Below are 27527 nucleotides of genomic sequence, written 5' to 3' on the forward strand. Positions count from 1 at the left end.
TTTCATAGAATGCTTATGAATTTCTGTAAAAAAAACTGCACATAAATTGCACATAAATCCTGAAAGCATTTGTCATTGTTGAATCACTACAGATGACAGAAAGGTTTTTTAACATTGTCTCTCTGACAATAATTGGCTGTCTGTATCACTGAGGTAGACCAAAAAGCATTAAAGACATGAAAATCTCACAGTGCAGACCTGAAGAAGTCTGTTTGACATATTTAATCATGTCCTCATGAGCCTAACCACACTTTCACAACCAGAATGGTTGTCTGAGGTTCTTGTGGTTGCAGTTACTGATGTTTCCTAAATCCAGGAGAAACATGAAACTGTTGGACGTTTGGATCACCCCTTCCTATTGAACAAACTGCTTGTTAGCACGAACCAAATGAATCATTCCACAGAAAGTACATTTATCTTAGGAGGGAAAACGTAATACTGCTACCGGGATGATCACGTCATTGTTTTAGCTGTGTTTAGTTGGTGTTATACTGGCGCCATCTTGTGTTATGAAGCTGTATGTTGTGCTGCACTAAACAGCTTTCCGTTGAACAGCTCCAAAAGATATATGACTAAAATGCAGCTAAAATGTTTATATTCATCTACTTTAAATAATCTAGCTTTATACAATATACTGTGCATTTTTTTTCTGCTGTGGTATGACTACAGATATTGTAAGTATATGCAATTTTTGGTTTATGTAGCTAAACTTCAGAGAGACTAAAGGCCTAATTAGTTTTTTTGTATAATCTCATTTTTATAATCTCAATGAAATCTGAGTTGTTCAAAGGCATGGCAAAAAGGGCTAATAAATTTTTTATGTATAATATAATTTTAAAAAATACATTTCAAACGTTTAAGATCATGGTTTTGTAGTTAAACTATGGTAACCACAATTTACTACACTTAGCATAGTTTAACCATAATATCTCTGTTGTAAAATATGTGTTTATGCAAATCTTAATTTCTATGCAAAAATGTTTATGCATATCTTAATTTTTAAAAGGCATTTCTGTAAGGACATTTCTGTAAGGAAGCATAGATGAGAATTATTTGTGGGCATAATGTAAAATTAGTTGTATAAATATCACTAGTTTCATACGTATCAAGCAGAGAAATTCCCCATCAAAATGAAACAATCAAATGTTGTAATGAAAGTGATTTTTGTTAGGTTTAGGAGTGAGAGTGGAGACAGCGTCAACATTGTTTATTTCTCCATCTAGGGATGAGCTACAGCAATAATTTTATACTGCATGTGTTCAGTTAGTCCCTTTTCCTTCCAAGAGTTAAGAAGCCATACTATATGTGACTATTTCTACAGCAAAAAATAATAATAATAAAAAATTAATGGTAAAAATACAATCCCTTATATAAATATCATTTATGGCGATATATGCAGATTACATGTACAGGCCCCTAGCCAGCCTGGTGAAAGGGGTGATTCTTTTCTCTCAAAAAGTGGATTTTTTGCAGTCATTTGCCTCATTTTCTATTTTTCTATGAGGTTTAAATACTGCATTTTATTGACATTTAAAGCTCTATTTTTTTTTATAGCTGGTTTAGCTTGTCGGGTGATCACCATTATTACACACACTGTATGATGTGCCAAAAATATTTCATAAAGATTTAGAATTAAGAAAAATTTAAAAATGTGTATGTATTATTTTTAAAATACAAATTTATCCTATCATATATCATTAGGTGGAAATTAATCTCGTAAGGCAAAGTAAATTGTTGTTTATTAGGCAAATAATATTCTGGCCAGCACATTCAACTGTCCTGTCCAAATTTGGTCACTTGAATAATAAAAAATTAAACATACTACTACTATTATTAATCATACAATCATTCATTCATTTTCGTGTTGGCTTAGTCCCTTTATTAACCCGGGGTCGCCACAGAGGTATGAACCGTTAACTTATCCAGCACGTTTTTTCGCAGCGGATGCCCTTCCAGCCCACTCCTTGCCTTGTCTTACCTTGCCTTTCCTTGCCTGTTTTGAACCTTTGCTTCGTTTTGTTTGATTGTTCCTGTATGCTGCCTGCCTTATGACCATTTGCCTGCTATTTCAACTACGACTCTGGATTGTCCTCATTTACCTGTTTGCTCCTGTGTTGATCATTGCTAGCCTGAGTATTCTGTAAATAAAACCCTGCATTTGGATCCTCATCCCTATTGTCAGTGTCACTCCCCTGGTTACGAACACACACACACACACACACACACATACACACACACACACACACACAGGCAGGCAGAGTATGTAAATATCTGCAGAGTAGTCTTTAAAAACAAAAACTTCTAAACTTGTGCTAGTTGTATACTTATAATAGAGGCTCAATTTAAAAGAAATGAAAGAATGGGTCACACTTTATAATAAGCTTCCATTAGTTGATAATAATGAATTTATAGAGTAAGATGAACCAACTAATATACATTTTGTACAGCTTTTATTAATCAGTCAAAGATATTAGTCAGATAAAGCTATTGCATTATTCAAATCTGAAAGTGTGCTTGTTAACATTAGCTAATGCACTGTGAACAATATAAACAACTTTGTTTTAATTTACTTAATTCAGCATAGATGAATAATTACTGTGTAGTGTTCATATGTATCTAAATGCATTAACTAACTTTTACTTTTGAAAAGCATTATTAAAATATCAATAGTTTTATCTTCCTTAAATGTATAATGATATTAAATGTAATAAGACGTGTGTTGCGCTATAATCTGACAACAAATGGCGCACCCAGAGTCTCATTTCTGAGACTAATTTCATTTTCACTCTATTATCTGCATGTTCAGATGTGCACAAGATATATTTCACCTTTCATTTAAACACATTAATTTAGCAAAGATCAATTCTACTGAAAAATAAATAAATAAATAAATAAATAAATAAATAAATAAATAAATAATCACAAAAAGGTTTTACTTGTTGCATGATTTTTTTAAAGAGTCTGTCTTTGCACAAAAGCAAAATAAATGCCACAGCTTATTGTTACTGAATCATTTTATTACATTTGTATCAATGTTGCATCTGTCCTTGTTGTGGGATCAGTTGCAACACTTGACTTTGTCTATGTAACTAGGTAAAAATTAAACATTAATAAAGTACACAATACGGCAGTGTGGGATTAAAGGTTTTAAGGGAATTAGATGGCAGATGTGGCTTTCTTTTTTGGCTAGGTTTTCCAATGCAAACTGTCAGCGAGAAACTGAAGTAGACCCAGAAATTGTTGCAACCATCCAATTCTCTATTACATTCACGACCTAGAATGTAATGCAAGAGTATAAATGTAAACTCTAGGTGGCGCAATTTTCCTCACAATTTTAGCTTTTCATAAAACTTTTCTAGTAATCATGTTCTTTATGAGAACTCTGCTGCTCTACTGGGTTTGTGAAAGGTCATGCCGAGTTCCTGTTTAGTGAAACAAAAAAGTCATATGTAGGCTGAACACAATAAAACCCCTTTTAGACCTTCATTATCTATATGCAAGAGTGAACTGCACATTTTTAATGACTTGGATAGATTGTCACATGTGAATTACATTTGCTGTTTATAAAATACAGCATTTGTTGGCCCTTAACAATTTTAAAAATAGAATAAAAATGAGCTATTTTTATTTGATTTGATGAAATTATTAAAATGGTTGAAAAAAGAACATATAATAGGATTGAACAGTAAAGTGTTTCATATTCAGTTTAATTTTTACTGAAAGTAACCATATAACATGTGTATATGTATAGAGTGTAACATGTGTGTATATGTACAGTATGGACTGTGTATATGTATCATTTGTGTATATGTATAGAATGTTTCATCTATGTACATGATAGAGTGTATCATGTGTATGTATATGTATGGAGTGTATTAACTTCTTTTATTGTATGGGTTCATCAACTCCCAGTAGCTCAGTGGTAATGTGATTCACCTTTCACGCCAGAGACCCGGGTTCTATCCCAGACCCTAACATGAGTGTATATGTGAAGTGTATCATCTGTGTATATGTATAGAGTGTAACATGTGTGCATATGTATGGACTGTGTATATGTATATATGTATAGAATGTATCGTGAGTGTGTGTGTGTGTGTGTGTGTGTATATATATATATATATATATATATATATATATATATATATATATATATATATATTTATTGAATGTAATAATCTAATAGAATTTGAAAAATTAGAGACTTGGAATAGAAAGTAGTTAGCCAAATGTGCTTTAAAAACTTTTTCATTTATTTTAATTATTTCTTCTTTTTATTGTGAATATTTGTTTGTTACACAGTTTTTGTTTTATATAATTTTTTTTCTGGCCATAAAATAGAAAACGTATTATTTCCATCCTTAAAAAAGGAGGAAAATTGAATAAACCAATAAAAATATCATTAATTATAGTTGTTGTTGCTATTATTATTATTATTATGATTATTATTATTATATTAATATAATAAACATATTTTATTATATTTAATATACATATAGATACAATTGTAATACTATTGTAATATAAATATTTATATTTAAATTGTATGCTAGTTAAAACATTTATTACTATTTTATGACACAATGAAATGACAAAACATTACAAAATTTAACACAAAAACTGCAAAGCTTTTATTCTGTTGTAAAAAGCAAGAAAAATGTTGAAATGCTCTGGTTGACAACAGATTTACAATTTGTGTCTTGTGTTCCCTCTTCCAATTGTGCTTTTTGATATGATTTATATTGGTGCACTATTTGTTAACTATTTATTAACAGTCATAGGGTATCATTAGTTTGTATATGTAAATGTTTAGAATGTATCATGTGTGTATATGTATAGAGTGTAACGTGTGCATATATATAGAGTGTATCATCTGTGTACATGTATGGAGTATATCATCTGTATAGAATGTGTGCTTATGTATGGAGTGTGTCATGTGTATATAATGTATATGTACCATGTGTGTATATGTAAGAAGTGTATGATGAGTGTGTATATGTATAGAGTATAACTTATGTGCATATGTATGGACTGTGTATATGTATAGAAATATATGTGTATATGTAATACTGCAATATACTTAAATAACATAAAATTTTGTGTCCAAAAACTGCACTTTTTAAAGGTTAACTAAAACTGCAGTATTCTTTTAAAAACTGCAGTAGTCTTAAAAAAATGAACAGTATTTTTTTTTTTTTTGTTAGAGTGTTCTAAATTATTATTATTATTTTTACATGTTTTTTTTTAAAGATTTTTAAAAAAATAAATCTTATACAGTGTGTTGTTAATTGTAGAGCTGCAGTTCTGAAAGAGATCAAGCCACAGTAATAAGAAACAGTAATGCAAAAGTAATTGCTATAAAAAGAAGAAAAATTGTTACATGTTGGGGGGAGAAACTCAATATTGTAATGCAGGCCCGGATTGGCCAATCGAAAGGACCGGGATAGTTCCCGGTGGGCCGGTCAATTTATTGGCCGCAAGGGCCGATGTTTCTAGCTGCTTGCACTCTGAGCAGTCGCACTTTTTTTAAAATTTATTTATTTATTTGACCATAGCCTCACTCTTTTTACTCATTATTTTGCCGCAGCTCCGCTTTTCCTTTTTATTGTCTCGCAGGCCCATGAGCAGGGCCAGATGGAATCTGCGGACATTTTGTGCTATTTCTTTTGAGAATTTTGGTAAAAATCTGCAAATTTCTGCGAAATTATCTTGGGAGTATCCAGCGGATTATCATAACTAAAACCTTAATATATTAAATAAAAATTAATAAATTACTGAATAAAAACTGAATAAATTCAGATTTACACATTTACTCAAGTAAATAAACAGAATTAATAATGGGCTAAAAATCAGGAGAAATCTGCGGAAAATCTGCGGAATTCTGCATGCACAGATTCCGTGTGGGCCTACAAAGTGCAGCCTGCAGGGTGATGATGATGTAACTATCATTCCAGCCAAATTCCTGTAACACTGCTGTTGTGGTCCAGTGGTCAGTATATTGCGATACGGGGTTGTTGATCCGTGTTCGATCCTCACCTGATTAATTTTTTTTTTCATTTTCATTGTTAAGAGATACACAACTGTAAGGTTGTTGAACATTTGAAGTTCTAAAGCAGCTGTTTTCTTGAAAAAGACGTGATAGTGTCATTAGAAACTGAATTGGAAAAGACCTTATTTTAATAGTCAGTCGTGGACTGAGGTGGGCCGGTCTAAGGGTTGAAACTCTAGGGCTGAAAAGGAGTCCCACTCCGGCCCTGGTGTAATACATTACTTTCAAAAGTAACCAACACTTGTTGTTAAAATGTTTTCATAATTAGAAACAAATTCGGTCCCACTTTATATTAAGTGTCCCTAACTACTATGTACTTACATCAAAAAAATAAATACAATGTACTTACTGTGTTCATAATGTATTTAAGAACACTTGTGGTGCTTTTGAGTTGGAATAGAGGTTGAATTATTCAGGTTTGGTGGCATGGATAGGTTTAAGGGTAGGTTAAGGTGTAGGTAATGGTCAACAATGTATTTACAAATGTAATTACAAAAGTTAATTACAGATGTAATTACATACATGTATTTAATCAAGCATAAGTACACAGTAAATACATGTATTTACACAATAAGTACATTGTAACAAACTTAAAATTAATTTCTTTCAAAAGTAACCAACATTACAACCACAGTCCATTAACCTTGTTGTTAAAATGTTTTCATAATTAGAAACAAATTCTTTAGAATCTGGTAACCATGGTAAATGTAGTCTTTTTCCTCACAACCAAAAGCACAAAGTAATATTAAAATATCTAATAACGGTATGTGAAAGTGAAAACGAAACTAAAACAAAGCTTCATCTTCATTTTTGAGTTGTAATTATGTTTACAGCTAATCTTTTTTTATTGGGTCCTTTTTTAACCACAATTTCTGCCAAAATGCCATCCAGCTAATTTTGTAGGCACTTTCACATAAATAAACACTAAACCCCCTCCAAACAGCATTCTCCCATTCTGCAGTCAATCTTTTAACGTTTGTGTAAACTTCTTTGAAAATCATTTCCTTGAGGAAGTGAAACAGGACGACGCTAACAGGGTGATAAAACATGTAACGTCACAGCAATCTCCTATTTTCAATTCACTTTATTCCTTTTCTCAAGTCATGCCAATTTAAGAGAAGTGAAAGATTTCTCCAAGAATTGAGGGGGGTTTTGACTGGAAGCATCGAATATGGGCTTTCCTAGAGCTGAAGTTCATACCAGAAATCACGTGATCTCTCAGCAAGCCCCCTTTTCTTGCCTCTAACAAGCTGCTCCTGTAATGCTTGAAAAAAGGGACAAAAATGACAGGAAAAGCTGAATAGGAGAACTAAATTTCACAATCAAAAGTGTGACCTGCAAAAAGCCAAAGGAAACGAAAACACAACATAGGATTAAATAAAGTATCTTTGACATTTATCATGGAAGACAGGAAACACGAAAGCAGCCACCTTAGACCGACAGTAAAAATATCTGTATCCAGTGTTTTCCAATCTGCGGTCCTTGCTTCCTTTATGAATTTCATGAATGTAGTAGCCTATAAAAAGCTAATCAAATCAGGCAAATCAGTATTTCTCCTTCACCGAATAAACATTACATTCCTGTTTGAGTAAATTGTGTGTGGAGAGAGTAGTAAGCTCTCTGCATGGGACATTCCCAAGGACATGCAGGAGTGTGTTTGTGGAAATAGGGCTTTTCCTGGAATAGATTCATTTTGCCCAGGCTTTTCCAGATTAGACACTGTTCTGTCCAAATAAAGAAACAAGCCAAAATAAATCTCATCCTTTCTCTGCCATGAATTAATCTCAAGTTTTTCCTGATGATTTTTTTTTTTTTTAGTTTTGCTTTATTCCTGTGGTAGTCAAACATTACATCATCGCTGACCTTGATGATGTTGGTGATGAAATTTGTGAATTGATGAAGAAAGGGGAATTTCTTGAGTCACCACATGTTTAGTTATTGCTACAGACTATACCTCACGTCACCATTGATCCTATACAACGACAATGTAAAATGAAAAGGTGTCCACAAAGTTGTAGGCAGTATTGTTTCAAGTATGGATTAGTTAAAGTGCACATGCTCACTGCACATCATCAACATATAGCATGCACTGCACTTAACCAATCCATACTTGAAACAATACTGCCTACATGTGGACATGTATTCATTGTATATATCGCCGTCAATTTTACATTGTCGTTGTATTTGCACTTGTATTTTTACTATTAGTATTTTGTACTGTCTGGAGCCAGCACCTAAGCTTTTCACTCATCATAGCACACGTGCTGCTGATGATGTGACAATAAAAGTGATTTGATTTGACTCTGTTAAAAAAGGGGGGTTAAAAATACCCCAACATATAACCCAACCATAGGTTATTATAGCACCTTCCCAACTGGGTTATTTTAATCCAATCCAATGGATTATTTTGAGTTATTTTGATTTAAATGTATATTTTTTCACTCTGGTATTTACTATTGTTACTATTACTTGTCACGATCACCAGCGATAAACTCCTGATAGATTGCTGGTGAACTACAAATGTCATGTTTAGGAACTACAAATCCTATCAGGCCATGTCACAAACACACACACACACACACACACACACACCAGTTGCTCATCATGGCTGATGAGACAACACAGCTGAGACTTGTGATCCCTAATCATTCAGACTATTTATAGACCCCACATACACCAGTTTAGTGTGGAGTTTTAATGTTGATGTATGCTTGTATTTCTTTGGTTTGCCTGGGTTTTTTTGACCTTAGCCTTGCTTATTGTTTGACACCTTTTGACTTTATTTCAGCTTTTGGATTTCCTTTTTGTAAAAGCCCCTTCTGTTTGTCCCTGTTTTGCTTATAGTCTTATTTTACCTGCACTAGGATCCTTGTCTCTGTTGTTCCCTGCTCTGATCCCCTCATGTGACATTACTAGCACTACTTTTAATTTTATAATTATGATCGTGTAAATAAATACAGTTTTTAAAAATATCGAAAATGCTTTATTTCCCATTAAATTTTAGTTCCAGACACTTTTGTTCAAATAAATCAAGAAATCACAAACGATCAAGAAACAGAACAAAGAACAGACCGTTATAAACTGTGCAAGCAGAACATCATGTGTTGATGGAGCAGAATATGGCGCTCTGTGTGCTGTAGAGCCAGTCCAGCAGGCTTCACTCAGTGTCCACTATGTACAATACATTTTAACCACATCCAAACGCTTCTAAAAGATGGTCTTGGATGGTGAAATGAATATAAAAACACGACACGGAGAGGTCATTTGATTAAAAAACAACAACAACATTATTGGGTTATAGCTTAATAAACTTATGGAAAAACAACATTACGCATATTAATACAGCTTTTTGTGTTCATTATATCAGTTGACTGTTGAAATTCATATTTTTAACCCAACTGGTTGAGTTATTAAATAAATAACCAACAAAGTACCAAATATTATACCAAATATTATATTGAGGGCAAGGCAGTGGCGCAGTAGGTAGTGCTGTTGCCTCACAGCAAGAAGGTTCGCTGCGTCGCTGGTTCGAACCTCGGCTCAGTTGGTGTTTCTGTGTGGAGTTTGCATGTTCTCCCTGCTTTCATGTAGGTTTCCTCTGATTTCCCCCACAGTCTAAAGACATGTGGTACAGGTGAATTGGGTAGGCTAAATTGTCCATAGTGTATGAGTGTGTGTGAACGTGTGTGTGGATGTTTCCCAGAGATGGGTTGTGGCTGGAAGGGCATCTTCTGCGTAAAAATTTGCTGGATAAGTTGGCGGTTCATTCCGCTGTGGTGACCCCGGATTAATAAAGGGATTAAGCCGACAAGAAAATGAATGAATGAATGAATGAATGTTGAGTTATAATTAAATAACCTAACAAAGGTTAAAAACAACCCAACAAAGGACCAAATATTTTGGGTTAATTAAAAAACTCAATGTTTTTTAAGAGTGTTTACAAAATAATTAATTTGAAAACAGACTTTAATATATTTATTTTTGTAGCTTAGTTGTTTATAATGATTAGATTGAAGAATGCTTTCAAACTTTAAAAATACTAAATGAAGGGTAAGGCGATGATTTCTCAGGTCACTAAAGGACAGAGGTGCTGTGTGTAAGGACTACCACAGGAAAAACAAACAAGATGGAGAAGTATTTAAAGCTGTGGGAAACAAAAATTCCAACACTGATGGTGGCTGTTTGTGCCTGAGAAGTTCACTTTATCAGTGCTCTTTCTCACAGCTGTGCCCTCACTGACTGACCTTCAAAGGACTTACCGAGACATGTTTGTCAAACTAGAATACACTACACAACCTTTGGCTGGATTTTTGCAATGATTTGTCTGGATGAGTCAATATTAGTTCCCTAAAGTCAGAGTCTGAAAGTTTTTTCCAGGGTGTCAAAGCCAACAGATTCCAAAGTAATTTCACAGTGAATGATGCATGATTGGAGCAATTTCCTGATTCCATCCAGTTTAAGCATATTAACATGTTGGATTTGATTTTACACCTTTTTGTTTTCATTTTCCATATAGAAACCAATAGCCCATTTCACACATACAGATCTTTCCGAAAAATTACCGGCAATTGTGCGAACAGGCCCTTTTTGAAGATACCGCTAAATACATTCCGGCATTTTTCGGGAAAGAGAAGTTGTAGCATTACCATTAATTTGCCTAAATGCTGCACTGTGTGAACTCAGAAGGAAGATTGCTGGAAAGAAAGCGTTCATATCTACAACGCACTGACGTAAAACGTCTACTTTAGCCAATCAGAACACTCAGACACATTCACGTCCATGCGGTTAATGATAATAAAAGCCTTTGAATATTTTGCCAAACACAATTAGCTGCTAGATGCTAGTCAGATAACGTTTCTATGTTCCTTCTTAATGCCAACTGTGTAAAAAATTATTGATAAAATGCTTATGATGACAAACCAACACAATCTCACAGCAATTCGTAATTTATATTCAATTGATTTATATCACTCAATCCCTCCTTTTCTACACCGTAAAGCATCTTGTAAAACTTTTTAAATGATTTGTAAACTAAAAACTGTATAAACTATTTTGTTTTTAAAACTAAATCATTTCCTAATTTGACTGCTGGACTTCTCCATAATTGAGGGTGGGGGGATACATTTGCGCAGATGTAATAAACATTAAACTTTTATTTTTTAGACACTCATCACACAAAATATAATATAAAACAATGTTATATGTACTTTATAGGTATAATTTATGCTTCCATGTATTTATTGGGGGCCCTCAGATTTTCTGGGGCCCTAAGTGGCCACTTATCTTGCTTATTGGTAGGGCCAGACGGAATCAAGTTTTTTGCTATTTCTGCTGAGAATTTTGGTAGAAATCTGTGGAATTATTTTTGGAGTATATCAGAACTGAAAACTTAAAATGTAAAATAAAAAATAAAATCTTTTTAACTTTTATTTAATGTTTAAAATGCAAATCCAACTAGATTCACTTTATTCGGTTACACAAAGCAAGTCTCTCAAATAATATATCTACTAAAAGAAAAATAATAATGTACAAACTCCACAGTACATAAATCAGATGAGCATTTTCACATTAGTCAATAATATTACTTTAATTTAAAAACTGAATAAATATAAATTTACACAAATTTACTCAAGTAAATAAACAGAATTAATGATGGACAAAAAAATCTGCGGAAATCTGCGGAAAATCTGTGGAGTTCTGCGTGCCCCATAAGAATTTGCAGATATTTTTTGCTATTTCTGAGCAGAATTTTGGTAAAAATCTGCAGATTTATGCAGAATGCTTTTGAGAGTATTATAACTAAAACCTTAATATATGAAATAAAAAGTAATACCATATTAACTTGTATTTAATGTTTACAATGCAAATCCAATTAGATCCACTTGATTTGGTAAACAAAGCAAGTCTCCCATATAATATATCTACTAAAAGACAGAAAATGTTACTCTACAAACTGTATTGTACATAAATCATATAAATATGTTCATATTAGTTAATAATATTACTGAAATTAATTTGAAAGCCGAATAAATATTAATTTACACACATTTACACAAGTAAATAAACAGAATCAATGATGGACTAAAATCTGCGAAATTCTGTGCGGGCAGATTCCGTGTGGGTCTACTTATTAGTTATATCCACCACTGCTTATTTTGAAAATGGTAATCAACATTTTAGCTAAATGCAGATCATTTCATGCCATTGGTAACTGAAAATGCTGTAAAATCATTACCAATACCGGGCCTTTGTTCTCAATAGTAGACTATATTCTAGCACCTCTCTTGCTAGTGTGATCTCTTGTAGAAACTGGGAGGAATGTTCTCTTGATCTGTGTAATCTATCCTGCTGTCTCAACGCATTCCACACTCCCCCCTCAGATATAAAACACTCCGTGGCATCCAAAGAAAATGCACAAAGTTATGTTGCAAGTCTCTTCAGATTTCACATGCTGCTTGATAAAATAGGAGCCTCATCAGGTAATATTACATTTACATTTAGTCATTTAGCAGACGCTTTTATCCAAAGCGACTTACAAATGAGGACAAGGAAGCAATTTACACAACTAAGAGCAACAATGAATAAGTGCTATAGGCAAGTTTCAGGTCTGTAAAGTCTAAGATGGGAAGTATTAGTAGTATTAGTATTTTTTATTTTTTTTGTACAGTTAGTGTGATATTCAAAGAGGCAATTGCAGATTAGGAAGTGAAGTGGAGACTTCATATATGAAATAAATGAAATATTAATATATAAATGAAATATTAATATATAAAACAAATGATCAAGTTAAGAAAAACAAAAGACAGAAAAGACAAAGTGCAAATCTGCTTCTTAGCATAGTTATTAAGTTCCCCCTGTCCACTAAAATACACAGGGAGTTTTGTTCTTCAGTGAGAACCTGATACTTCACTCCCACAATCTCAGATACTTCACTGCTTCCTGGCTTCTTATCAGCTTCTCACTGAGTTTCCTTTATTTCCTGATCCTTGTGGGTCATTATTTTATTCACATATTCTTAGGAATTAATCAGAACTTGTTGAATAATTAATTGATTTTTTATTTATGCTTTATTATGAGTTTATTATTAGATTGTTTGTAAATTATGCAGACGGTAAATCAGTTAACACTGAAGCTGTTATCGGGCCAACACTGATTAACACCATTAACTGTCATTCCTCATTTCCAGCATATGATAAATGCCTGTAATTCATGAATGGTTTGGAATACAAGGTTGGTCTTTTTATATATATATGAACAGGACGCTGAGCAGAGCATTGATATAGCATTTGTGTTTTAAAAAATTGGACAAGTTAAAGAAAGTTTATATTTTTCATTCATTCATTTTCTTGTTGGCTTAGTCCCTTAATAAATCCGGGTCGCCACAGCAGAATAAACCAACTTGTCCAGCACGTTTTAGCGCAGCGGATGCCCTTTCAGCCGCAACCCATCTCTGGGAAACATCACCATCCAGACTCACACACACACACACACTATGGACAATTTAGCCAACCCAATTCACCTGTACCGCATGTCTTTGGACTGTGGGGGAAACCGGAGTATCCAGAGGAAACCCACGCGAATGCAGGGAGAACATGCTAACTCCACACAGAAATGTCAACTGAGCCGAGGTTTGAACCAGCAACCTTCTGAGGCGACAGCACTACCTACTGGGCCACTGCGCCTAAGTGTTAATTTGTAATAAGTAAGCATTTTGTTCTTGGTGTCAGCAAACAAAACTAGTTTAGGCAATGGTGCATTTAGGGATTTGAAAGTGGTGAGCAATTCCAGCCTTTTTCATTGTATTTCTATTTGTTAATTTATTATTTTACTTTCTTTTTCTTTAATCATTCAGTCTTCTTTTCCACATTTTTTATCTTAAAGTGATCTCTACGTTGTAAATAATTAGTTTTTATCTGAAATTACGTTGATTTACAACAAAAAATAATGAATGCAATGAACTTAATTTTTAATAATCTGATTTGGTTGCTGAAATGCTTCATGATTTGGGGTGGGAGACACATTTACACGGATGTAATAATTATGTTTTTGTTCGAAACTTCTATTTGGGTTTCACGATGGCTCAGTGGTTGGCACTGTTGCCTCACAGCAAGAAGGTCGCTGGTTCAACTCTCGGCTGGGCCAGTTGGCGTTTCTGTATGGAGTTTGCATGTTGGCTTTGGTTTCTTCCAGGTGCTCCCGTTTTCCTCACAGTCCAAAGGCAGTATAGGTGGACTGCGATGTAGGTGAATTGAATAAACTAAATTGGCAATTGTTTATGGGTGTTTGTGTGAATGTGAGAATGGATGGGTGTTTCCCAGTAGGTTGCAGCTGGAAGGGCATCTGGCTGTGTAAGACATGCTGGATAAGTTGGCGATTCAATGACCAAATGTAAACCATATCGTTTGAGTTTGCCCATATTTTACCAAATTTGGAATTAAATAAACCAGCATTTTTAGTGTAAGTTATTCGTTGTGTAGTAGTGTAGTAATTAGTGAACTATCCTCTTCATGACAAATCATAAGCTTTGCTGAATTTCTGGTGATTTCCAGTGTGACGGTGGGTCATGTGAATGTAAAACTGGAAGTGAAATACCGTGAAATAAGAAGGAGCTACGGAGTTTTAGTTTAGTCAGTTGCTGCTCCCCTAAGAGTACGGGACATTCCAGTAATCTTCATTACAGCTCGTCTACACAAGGGAAGGGGCAGTTCCGCTGATTAAACCGCTGCTCACTCTCACTTTTATTCTCTCAGTGGTCGAAGTGTAACCAGATCTACAACAGTGACAGGACAATACTAAAGCCCAGGACTCGAGCTGAACCTAGTTTGAAAATGCAGAAAGGGTCGTTCTTTCTCGGCAAATCTTCACGGATGTCCCATATAGGACTACTCGGAATTTGTTTTCTCTCACTAGTTGCAGGTAACGTTAAGCGCTTTCTAATTGTTTACATTTGCTAGAGAATAACTGCGCCACTTTGTTTTGCATGTTACCGGTTTAACCCGAACAACTGTGGATGAATTTGGAATACAGAAATAACGCTAGTAATCCATAATGGCACTTCATTTGATAGCTTTCACGTCTAACAAAGAGAAAGAGTCTATGTAAGTACCGGACCGAAAGAGAAACTTGGCTGAAAGTCCCGTTAGCCGGTGATGGAGAGAATAGGCGATACATTTACTATCGTGGCTCAGATTTTATATATAGATTAAGTTTATTTACCTGTCTAATTGTGTATTTTAAGCCATGTTGCCATGGTTACACCATCAGGCGAACATGTACACGTCAAGTGAAAATACGATTATTGAAGTTTAAAGCTGGTGGTTTTAGACGCAAAGTTGTGTAGGCTAGGCTGATTTTAACTTTACAGAAGCTGAAAACAAGGTATGTAACGTCGTGTTTTCTCTCCCTCTCTTGTGTTTGGCACCGAACGACTCTGCTCAGTAAATGTTGAAGTCTAAATATTGTCTTCAAATTCCAGAAGGGGGCGCGATACCATTTCATTATAAAAAGTTTCCTTTAGATCCCTTTCGCTTTTTTTATTGCAATTTAGAACACAGATACAAGGGCAATAACATAACATTAAATTGATATCAAAATAAATACGATAAGAAATATAAAAAAATACAATTATTCAAATAGTAGATTTAAGGCTTTAAGATAATTAATATTTTATTGTACACAGGTAAATTACCTTCTATTTTAAAGTGAGTGAAAGTGTTTTCACTGCCCATTTACATTTATGAATAAAAAATGTTCCATATAATGAGCAAATTAGCAATATACCAGGTTTTTAAATCAACAGCATTCTCATAAAAAAAAACTTATCTTTGAATTGCAATTCAATATTCATTCTCTGCTTAACTAAAAAGAAAAAAGCACACCAAAATAATTGTGTATAAATACAATCATAAAATAAATGAGCAATACTCTCTTCTTTAGCATTACAGAAAGCACATTCATCAGAACGATGAACAGTTTTAAATGATATCTACTTTTATTTGTTATACAAAAACTTCTGGAGATCTTAAGTCTCATTCCAGTTGACATCTTGAAATGAGATCTCCAAACGATGGCTGAAGGAACACTGACCAATAAATCCTTCTAATATAATTATTATTACATTTTTTATATATTTATAACTTATATCAGAGGAGCTGAAAGAAGTGTCTGGGGAGAGGGAAGTCTGGGCTTCTCTCCTAAGATTGCTGCCCCTATGACCCGGCCCCGGATAAGCGAATGAAAATGATAATGATGATGATGATGATGCAATTGTGATTTTCGAAAATATAACTCGCATAATAAACATTTATTATTACCATTTGTGAGTCTCCCCAGATAGGGATCAGTGTTTTATACAGTAGTCGTTTGTCAATAGAAGTTAATATATGTCCATTAAAATTAGGTTCCTAAAGCGTGTAAACTGTGACAAAAGCTAAATATATTCGTTTTTTTGACACACACACACACACACATATATATATATATGTGTGTGTGTGTGTGTGTGTGTGTATATATATATATATATATATATATATATATATATATATATATATATATATATACATACTTTTTTTTTTAATGTTGGCTCCTAAAATCTTACCTTATACCATGGAGGAAAATATTAATGCATATGAAGTGTGTAAGTTTTTATTATTGATTACGTGATATTTTAAAAATCAGCAAAACTCCAAAATTGCCTTTTTTAGAGATTATTCCTGACATCGATGGATGATATATATTGCGTTATCAAAAATTATTGACGTTGTGTTCATGTACTATGCAATAAGTTGATACATTTATTATTGTGACAGCGTTAATAACATCATGTGGTTATTTGACCAATTCTGACACAAGATCTCAGCTATAATCTGTAACTGATATGCTAAAAAACCAGAAAAGTCAAATTTATAGACAAACTTTATGGTGTTTGAGAATGCCTCGTCTGAAAGTTTAAAGTAGTTTTAAAGTTTAAATAATTAAAGTAGATTTGAAGAAGTTTAAAACAGTCATAACTACAAATAGGTAAGCAGGTTTCTAGTTAGACAGTTGATAGGGGTTCTTAGTGGTTGCAAAGGTGTTGCTAAGTGGTTGCTAGGATGTTCTGAATGGTTGCTAGGGTGTTCTGAGTGGTTGCTTAGGTGTTGCTAGGTGGTTGCTAAGATGTTGCTAGGGTGTTCTGAGTGGTTACTAGGTGGTTGTTAAGGCATTGCTAGGCTGTTGCTTGGTTGTTGCTGCGTGGTTGCTAGGCAGTTGCTTAGTTGTTCTGAATGGTTGCTAAGGCATTGTTTGTTGGTTGCTAGGGTGGTCTGAGTGGTTGCTCGGCAGTTGTCAAAGCATTGCTAGGGTGTCCTGAGTGGTTGCAATGTAGTTGCTAAGTCATTGCTTGGATGTTTTAAGTGGTTGCTAAGGCGTTGCTAGGTGGTTGCTAGGGTTCTCCAGGTGGTTGCTAAGGTGTTGCTAAGCAGTTTGTAGAGTATTCCGAGTGGTTGCCAGGGCATTGCTAGGTGGTTGCTAGGGTGTTCAGAGTGGTTCTTAGGTGATTGCTAGGGCATTGCTACGTAAATGAATGAATAATGCATATTTTGGAAAGATATGTGCCTGAAAAGTCACAGTATTTTGTGTGAATGGTTTCTTTGTTAATCTTTGTGTTTGTGAGGATTAACAATGATGAATCTTCTGTGCTGTGTGTTGTCAGAGAGCAAATGCAATTACATTATAGTATTAAACGTGATATAATAAACATTTGAGGTCAGAATGTAATAACAAAATATGTAAGATGCTGGAACTTATTGATTATGTTTTTCATCTTATTATTCACAAAATCCTCAAACTATTTAGCTATTTATTGATCATTGATCATCCATTAAGATCAGGTGGATTAAATATTACATTTAGAGTAAGTTTTCTGTCCAGTGCACTAAAAAGGAAACTGAAACTGGAAAGGCATTAGCCGCATTTCCACTATCAGGCCAGTGCGAGCCAGGGCTTATATCGGACCAGGCCGGGCCAATCGCCCGGGAGGTTGAGCAATGAGGCCGCAATCATGTCGCGTTTCTACTGTGGGGCTAGTGGCTCGCAGCGCGTCACGCAAACCCCGCCCCCAGAACATCCCCCGAATCGAACGTCACTCAAACCGCCCACTTCAGCGAGAATCATACAGATAAAGCACACCATCACATCATCACGAAACTATTAAAATTAGGACAACCAAAACAAACAAATGACACGTTACTGTACAGCAGTACAACGCATGTCTATACGCACATGCCTGTGTGTTTTCATTCATCATATTCATTTACTCGCCGACCGACTGGCATCGAAATCCAGTGGTCTTGCCACCAACGGAGGGACCCGGAGCGCAGGGAGCGCACACATCCATAATATAACATATAAATTGTGTGCTGTTGTTTGCAGAATGGTCTGTGATTTTCTTGATTGTTCAGCTGCACAGCAGTATAAGTGATGCTGTTAAAATACTGAAAACACAACCTGCTTTTCATTGTGTTTAACAGGTGCACTAGAATGTCCTCTTCAAATCAGCCCACAGAGTGTTGTCGTGAGGTACGGTGATTCTGTATCAGTAAACTGCAGCACTTCAGTCACACATGATGGGATGGGATGGGAATCCACTAAGGGAGGAGTGCCCCTGTCCAAAGCCAGTCTGATCACATGGAGAGTGTCACAGCTGACAGACTGGGAGATAGAGCCACCATTCTGCTACATAAACTATGGCCAACAACAACAATGTGAAGTAGCTCTCCCAGTCACTATTTACAGTAAGTTTTTCTCTTATTATTATCTGTTCATTCTCTGAAATATATCTAATACATGTAGGCTGATGACTGCAGGTTTTAGAGTGTGTGAATCTTCCTCCACAGAGACTCCAGACAGTGTTTCCATCAGCACTGCGAATCAAGCAATGACAGAGGGAAACCAGTATGAGCTCCAGTGTGACATTCATAATGTGGCTCCTGCTCAGAATCTCACTGTCAACTGGTACAAAGGAGAAACTCTGGTGAATCAAACCAACTTTACTGACAACACCAAGAGTCCAGTCAATAAAATAATTAGACTCCCGATCCATCCAGACAGAGCTGATGATGGAGCTCAGTACAGATGTGAAGCAGAGCTGAACCTGGGAGAAGAAGGACCTCAACCTCATCCTAAAAACACATCTGAACCTCTCAGCATTACTGTACATTGTGAGTTCTGTCACCTTCTGTGATTTATTGTTAAGACCAAATGCAAGCAGACTTTAAGTAACTGTAGCACTTACAGAAATCAGATACAGAATGTAACTTTTCTAGAATAATTCAAGATGAAGTTGATAATAAAAATTGAAAACTTAAAATGTCTATTTTTTCCTCTTTCCTGTAGTTAAACCAACCATCCACAAACTGCCCTCCACAGTGTCTGTGGTACGAGGCTATTCAAAGGTGGTAGTTTGTAAATCGGAAGGACATCCAAAACCAACAATCAGCTGGAGTGACGGCACAAACACAGTTAATGGTGAAAACTTTACTATAACAGAGTCCACAGCTGAGAATCTGACCTGCACTGCAACCAATGCCGTCGGCAGCTCCAGCAGATCAGTGACAGTGGTCATTCAAGGTAACTATGCATTTGTTTTATACTTGACCTTCAGCTTGCTTTCATGAGTAGTTTCCCGCAGTAATTTCAGTCTGCTTTGGCATTAGTGACAGTCAGGGCTTACTTTGTGTAGGAACACGCCATATCCGAATCCGGCACCTCTGAAATCTGATCCGGCACCTCATTTTACCCAGCCCTCTTCCTTAACGGCTTTTCTCCCCCGTCCTCTGGTCACTTTTACTTTCTACTAGTGATGGGAAGTTCGAATCATTTTACTGACTCGGATCTTTGAGTCTCGTTCATCAAGATGAACAAATCTTTTTTCGAGTCATTTCGTTCATTTGGTTCAATTTGCCAAAATATTATTCAAATTAGAGCTGTGAACCTACACTAGTCTTACGGTTCGGTTCGGTTACGTTTATCATGCCATCGATTCGGTTCAATTCGATATTTCGGTGCATCACGGTGCATTGACGGTGCTTTCCGTACACAGTTTTATATTTTCTTCACAGCAGCATTTCTTGTATTAAAATGTATGAATATATTTATATTTATATATTATTTGTAATACAATTTTGTCATTTAATACAAACAGTCAGATATATAAACTGTAACTTAAAACAAAACAAGCATTTAGCAAATAATACAATGAATAAATAAAATAATAAATATCCAGCTCAATTTCTGATCCTTGTCTAGTTCTCTTACACCTCTTTGATTGGTCACACCCTCAAAAAAAACGGTTGCGATTGGCTCTTGCACGCTGCGTTCTTTACAGATGAGTGATACTGATAAGCGGCAGGCGGCAGCGGCGATCTCACAGCTGATGTATGATAGACACGGTGGAGAAAACTCTGCAGACACACGCTCGTTTCTGTATGCAAAAGTAAAGCTGTAAAACAGCCGAGAAGAGAAGAAAAGCCACGCCAGCAGGTCAAATGGGCCACTTTGTTCAATTCAATTCAATTCAGCTTTATTTGTATAGCGCTTTTACAATGTAGATTGTGTCAAAGCAGCTTCACATAAATGGTCATAGTAACTGGAACAGTGTGGTTCAGTAACTGGAACAGTGTGGTTCAGGTTTTAGTGTTTAAGTTCAGTTCAGTTTAGCTCAGTTCAGTGTGATTTAATCATTACTGAGAGTTCAAACACTGAAGAGCAAATTCATCGATGCGTAGCTCTACCAATCCTGAACCATGCGAGGCAGTGGCGACAGCGGAAAGGGAAAAAAAACTTCACCTGATGGGAGTGAAGAAAAAAAACCTTGAGGGAACCAGACTCAGTTGGGCACGACCATTTTAATTTCTCCGCTGGCCAAAAGTCTTGTGCAGAACTTCATTCGCCGTGGTTTATGCTGGAAGATGGCCTCAATGAAGACTCGTCTGTTCCTGGAGCGTCGCTGGAATCAGACACATGTTCTCCACTCCCCACGACCATCAGCGCATGAGAAAGAGAGAGAGAGAGACAGAGCGAGAGCAAGAGAGAGGAGAGAGAAATGGAGTAGGCTACTTTCATTCTCTCGATCTCAGTAATATAGGGGCTATTGTTATATATGTCAGTGAAAGACTGATCCAGCAAACACACACAGTGAAATTGTTCACAGTTTATGAGTTTTAAGTAGTTAAAGCGCTGTAAATACTCGCGATTGCCTCCCTCGCGACAGAGCGCATATGAGGTAAATGATGTCAGTAATAACCGGTTATGATTATTACTGAACCGATACCGAATTGTCCGTGTCTGTAGCGCAGTGCACCGAAGAAATGATTAATTTTGACACCCCTAATTAAAATGTTACGAATTGCTTCCAAACACATCTACAACTAACCCAAAAGGTTGATCGCACGACAAATATGTCATAACTAGAATACTATAAGAAGGAGAAAATAATAATTGAATGTTTACCTGCTCTTTTGTCTATGAAGGTAGTGTTGTCTCTTTGCTCAGCTCACCTCTTCATATCTTTAAATGTCAGGGGTTCATTCACGTTACCCTGACAGTCACATATAATCTTAATCAATGCACACAGTCTAATCTGATAGGAGCCATGATTGTTCGTTGTTTACGTGACAGAATGACTCAAACCCGATGAGCGGTTCAATTCTTTTTCCGGCTCTAAACGTGTATGATTGGCTCGTGATGAACAAGTGACTCAGACCCGATAGAGGACTCGAGAGATGAGCGGATCAATTCTTTTTCCGGCTCTAAACGCATATGATTGGCTTCTGCCAATGTGATGAAGACTTGAAATTAACGATTCCTGCACAAATGTGCGCACGTGCGGATGAACGAATCACTCCCTGAGAGGACTTGTAGTTCCCGAGTCGTATTGAAGATTCGTTCAAAATGAACGACCCATCACTACTTTCTACTGCAACTCCCGAACCCTCTACACTTTCGTCTGCAACAAGCCCCCCACCCCCCCCACCCCCGCTCTTCACTTTCACTTTTGTGCGCGACACCCCTCCGCCATCGAACGCCCCTCCACTTCCACTCAATGCTTTTCACTTTCCACTGCGACTTCTCTTTTGGTTTGTGCTTCTGCACATGGTCTGTGGGCCGTGTAACGTCTGCTTGTAGTCTAATCATTGGAGGATGTGTTATAAGGATACATTTTAAGTGTTCTGGCTTGTGGATTGTGTCAGCGTTGGTGTCTTGCTTGGATTTCTCTAGTCTATGTTATTCAGACTGGCTGCTTTACATTTGGTTGCTATATTGGCTTGGATTTCTTTCCCGAATCAGCTGATTTACTTGTGTGTTTGTTTCTTTTGACACAGAGAATATAACGCCTATAATAATCGGCATTGTTTGTGGCATATTGCTGGTCATCTCAGTCATCTTCATCTACATCTACATCACCTGCTACAAAAAAAACAAGATGGGCCATTATAATTTCAAGAAGCCCAAAGCATCTAAAGGACTCTTAGCGCAGCCAGCACAGACCCCATGAAGGAACTCTGTCAGAGCAATGTGATTATGATTCGCTGAGTTTGATTCATCTGCTGAACCTCACAGTCAGATCAGTCAGAATGAAATGTGAAGTGTTGTTGTGTGGACCAGTCTCAAATGTATTAGCAGCAGTGTTACACTTTTTCAGCATTTCTGCATAGATTACTACACTGTAAAACCCAACAGTCAACTTTATAAAAGGAAATGAGTGTCCTTAACTCAAAATGTACTGAAAGTTAATTCTACTCATTTGAAAAGTGTTTTGAACTCAGTGTTGAAGATAATGAGTTTATTAAACACCTCATTACTCCAACTTAAATGAAGTAAGTTCACAGTACTCACATACTTAGTTTTAAGTCATAGATTAGTTTTTAAGTCAAATGGTTTGTTGCAATTGGTTTCCTCAAACAGTTTGAGTTGCCTTAACTTTTTTACAGTACTCAGTTGGTTTGAGGTCTCTTCATTTATTGCTCAAATTTCTTAGTTTACTCAAATGGATTAAGTTCAAAGTACTCATCAGGATTAGTTTGTAAACTTAAATGGTTTGTTGCAATCGGTTTCCTCAAACGATTTGAGTTACCTTAACTTATTGGGTTTTACCGTGTATAAAGAAACTATATTTATATGTCTCGGACACATTCATCATCTGTACTGAACATTTATTATAATCGTCTGAGATAAACACTGAAGTTATTATGGGACATGGCACTAGATGCTGTACATTTCTGACCTATTTAAAACCAGGTGCTTAAAACTAACAAGAGAATGTTTAAATATATATATATATATAATGTGTTAAACTTTGAGTTTACAACTAGTTAGTGTATAACTGTGTTTAGTAAACCACTAGTTTAGTAGTAGTAATTAATAAATAAATAAATATGTTTTCCAGTAGTTAAACCTTCCAAAAATGTTTTACAAATAATTCCGTTATGCAGGGCCGACATAAGAATGACACTAAAATTCACATCCCAGAAAATGACAACACTCAGAATGACCCAAAAGGGTCAAGTTTACCGAAAATTAGTATCCATCATAACACTGAGTATGGGCGACACAGTGGCTCAGTGGTTAGCCTCACAGCAAGAAGGTCACTGGTTCGAGTCCCGGCTAGGCCAGTTGGCCTTACTGTGTTGAGTTTGTATGTTCTCCCCTTGTTCGTGTGGGTTTCCTACGGGTGCTTCGGATTCCCGCACAGTCCAAAGAGATGTGCTAGAGGTGAATTGAATAAACAAAATTGGCCATAGTGTATGTGTGTGAATGAGTGTATATAAATGTTTCCTAGTACTGGGTTGCAGCTGGAAGGGCATCCACTGTGTAAAGCATATGCTGGATAAGTTGGCGGTTCATTCCTCTGTGGTCCACCCCTTATAAACAAAAGGACTAAGCTCAAAAGAAAAGGAATGAATGAGTAAATTGGCCTTGGTGCGTGCAAATAAGTGTGTTAGGATGTTTCACAGAACTGGGTTGCAGCTGGAAGGACATTCGCTCTTTTCATTGCTGGATAAGTTGGCAGTTCATTCCGCTGTGGCGACCCCTGATGAATAATGGGACTAAGCCGAAGGAAAATAAGTGAATGAACATTGAGTACAAGTTGAGGGCAATAATATTAGTTTAATTTTTCTGTAAGTATAAGTCACCTGTACTTAAGTATGACTTAAGTATAATTCTGGGAGGTACATCAAATATATTCCTGAGTATAAACAAAATTTACAGTAAAATAAATTTTTAAAGAGGTAAACATTTTTTTTAGAGATGCCATGATATAATAATAATAATTATTAGTATTATTAATTCTACACAGAACTTTTCAGGGAACAATTAACAAGCCAAACCAATTATTTCTTAGTGTGAAGAACATTTTAATGATCTATAGAGCCTCATTCACTTCATAACCTTTTGTGGAATGAAAAGATTTTATGGATTTTCAAAGTTCTTTATGGGACCATCAGTGCCAAAGTGACTTTATTTATAACAATGTATAAATCACACAGTTGAATAAACTTTTTTATATATTTTTTTACTTGTGATCATTTGATGTAAATATCTCTAATTAAATCTAAATCCTCTGTATATAATGTAAATCTGAAATTCACATTGTCTGTTACGCACGGTACACAATTTTTTTATTCATAACATGTAAATAAAAGCATTTTTTGAATGACCAATTCCTTTAAAATAAGTAACAACAATACACTTAACCGTGAAGTATAATGCTTTCTGTTGTTTTTAAAGCAAACGTATCCATATTTGATCTTTGTTTTGCCGATTGATACTGCAGTGATTTCAGATCTGATTTAATGAGTTTTAATGAAGTAAATACGCATACACACACATTCTGAGTTGCAAGACTCTAAATGAATGTACCAAGGATAGTGTTTTAATAAACCAACTTTATAGAAAGAAGTCGCTTTACACTGAATTTTTTACTGATATCTGTATATAAAAGATTTTAGTTAAAAATGTCATCAGCTTTCACATAATAATTATAGTTAATATATATATATATATATATATATATATATATATATATATATAGTTAATATATATATATATATATATATATATATATATATATATATATATATATATATATATATATATATATATATATATATTTTTTTTTTTTTTTTTTTTTTTTTTTGTCATGGAATTTTTATTCTTGCAAATAGCATTTTACATTTTATAACAAACCACAAAACAATCCCCAAATAAAACAATCAAAATCTGCAAATGAATAAGTAAATAAATAAATAAAATAAAATAAATAAAATAAAAACAAATAGAAAAGACAGAGAAACCAAACCATATACAAACACATACATACATACATACATACATACATACATACATACACATGCACCTTCACTCAATCCACATCTAAGGTTTTTAAGTGATTAAATAATATAATAAATGGTGGCCATTTTTCAAAAAGATGTTCTCCCCTACCTCTGATATTGTATTTAATTTTCTCAAGTTTTAAAAAGAAGACCAAATCTTTGAGCCACAATGAAATAGAGGGGGGTTGTGGAGAGGTCCAAGACAACAGTATTCTGCGCCTAGTGAGAAGAGTTGCAAAAGCCACATTGGCAACCTGTCTTCGTTTTATAGGTTGACACTGAGAGGGAACACCAAAGATTGCGATTAAAGGGTAAACAGTTAACTTGACCCCCAGAATATAAGAAACTATTTTAAAGAAAGTAATCCAATAATTTTGCAACTTATGATAAAATACAAACATATGACTAAGGTTACATGGTGAAAGTGTACATTTATCGCGCATATCTGAAACATTAGGATACATTTTAGAAAGTTTGGCTTTTAAGAGATGAGCTCTGTGTATCGTTTTAAATTGTAAAAAACTGAGTCTAGCGCATGAAGTGGAGGTGCGCACATTGTCCAATACTGCACTCCAGTAGTCATCTTCAAACTCTAAGTCAAGTTCTTCTTCCCAGGCCCTGATAGCTTTAATGTTGTGAGAATTATCCTTGGACAAATTAATATAGTTAATAATTATTAACCAAAAACTGATATTAGAGGGGTGGTCAAGCCTTTAAAACATGGTATTTCAAAGATTTTTTTTTAAATGTGTAAGTACAAATGACCCACTTTTAGATGTTTTTATCTACACAGACATTAACAGCAGCAGGTTTTTAATAAAAACATAATTTTAATGGTAAATTTAAAGGGTAAATTTTTTAACATTTGTGAAAAGTACTATTTATACTTAAAATGTTTATTAAAAAAGTAACAATTAATTGAATTGTGTGGTCATTTATTCACCCTCCACTTGTTCAAAACATATTTGAGCTTATTTCTTCTGTTGAACACAAAATAATATACTTTGAAAAATGCTGATGACTGGCACCCATTGCATTCCATAGTGTTTTTGTCTACTATGGAACTCAATGGGTGCCACCAACCAGTTTATTCACAGAATTTTATAATTTAATCGCCCTCCATTTGCTCAAAACCTATTTGAGTTTCCTTTCTTTGTTGAACACAAAATAAGATACTTTGAAAAATGCTGATAGCTGGCACCCATTGACTTCCATAGTGTTTTTTCCTACTATGGAAGTCATTGGAGTACTCTTCAAAACATATTCTTTTGTGTTAAACAGAACAAAGCTATCAACTCTATAAGTTCTGAATGTCAGTATGTGTACGCTTGTGTGATTCAATAGCTTCATTATTAGTAATCCACACACTGTTCTCCAATGCTTGACAAGAACAATACCCCTATTCAGCTTGGTCTGAGGAGTGTTGCCTGCTGGTACAACAGATCTGCTTCTGTTAACTGTAACACTTCAGTAACGAGGCTCTGACCACAGACACTGCATGATCTCTAGTGATGTATTACTCAGTATTTGGCGCTGTCCCCTTGTTAGTAAACAGTACCTGTAGGGAAATGAGGATGTATCGGTGGCAGCTTGGCACCGGTGTGTATGTATAATTTGCTATGTTTGTACGGTGCGTCTCTGCTGTTGGATGTAATGTGTAGGAAATTCACACTTTGCTGATGGTTTGTTTACAAACACTTGAACAACAACATCATGTAACCAACCAATGTGTGTTTGTTCACACTTGCCTTCAATCTACACTTACCCAAAGAGCTTAGATTGACCAAGAGGCGACACCCAATAGAACGTTCCATTGCAACAGCAGCGCCCATCAACAGCCCCGGATTCCGCCATTTTGGAGTGAAAGTGATCGGCCGTCCATTGGATCTCATTACTGTCGCAATGGCAAGCAGCTGCGTTGTTTTTTTATTCATTTATTTAAAAAGTACATTAAAGCCGAAATACAACCTGAAAGACAACAATACAACATTTGTTATCAAAAACATCAGCACTTTTAATAGTTTATTTTACAGACTTATAATATGCTGTTTCGATTGGAGTTTTCATTCCAAAATGGCACTAGATTTATTTAATACACTAGAGTGTCG

At 35.3% G+C, this 27527-nt stretch overlaps 1 protein-coding gene across 3 annotated transcripts in view; it reads left to right on the plus strand.

Annotated features, from left to right (window-relative positions):
* The first annotated feature begins 14672 nt into the window (after nt 1-14672).
* The window catches only part of icam3 (intercellular adhesion molecule 3), a 29537-nt gene continuing 16682 nt past the window's right edge, over nt 14673-27527 (plus strand). For 2 of the 3 annotated variants that reach the window (XR_012401252.1, XM_002661261.8), the window contains exons 1-4: nt 14673-14962; nt 18556-18819; nt 18922-19245; nt 19421-19654. Coding sequence is in view for 2 of the 3 variants with exons in the window: in XM_002661261.8 (XP_002661307.2) it covers nt 14875-14962; nt 18556-18819; nt 18922-19245; nt 19421-19654 (910 nt within the window). In the remaining variant the exon portion in view is untranslated. Of the gene's footprint in view, nt 14963-18555; nt 18820-18921; nt 19246-19420; nt 19655-22407; nt 24598-27527 lie in introns of those variants that run through there. The other variant, XM_073945069.1, reaches the window with a different exon arrangement.

The sequence above is a fragment of the Danio rerio genome, chromosome 3 (assembly GCF_049306965.1).
Source record: "Danio rerio strain Tuebingen ecotype United States chromosome 3, GRCz12tu, whole genome shotgun sequence".
Classification (NCBI taxonomy): domain Eukaryota; kingdom Metazoa; phylum Chordata; class Actinopteri; order Cypriniformes; family Danionidae; genus Danio; species Danio rerio.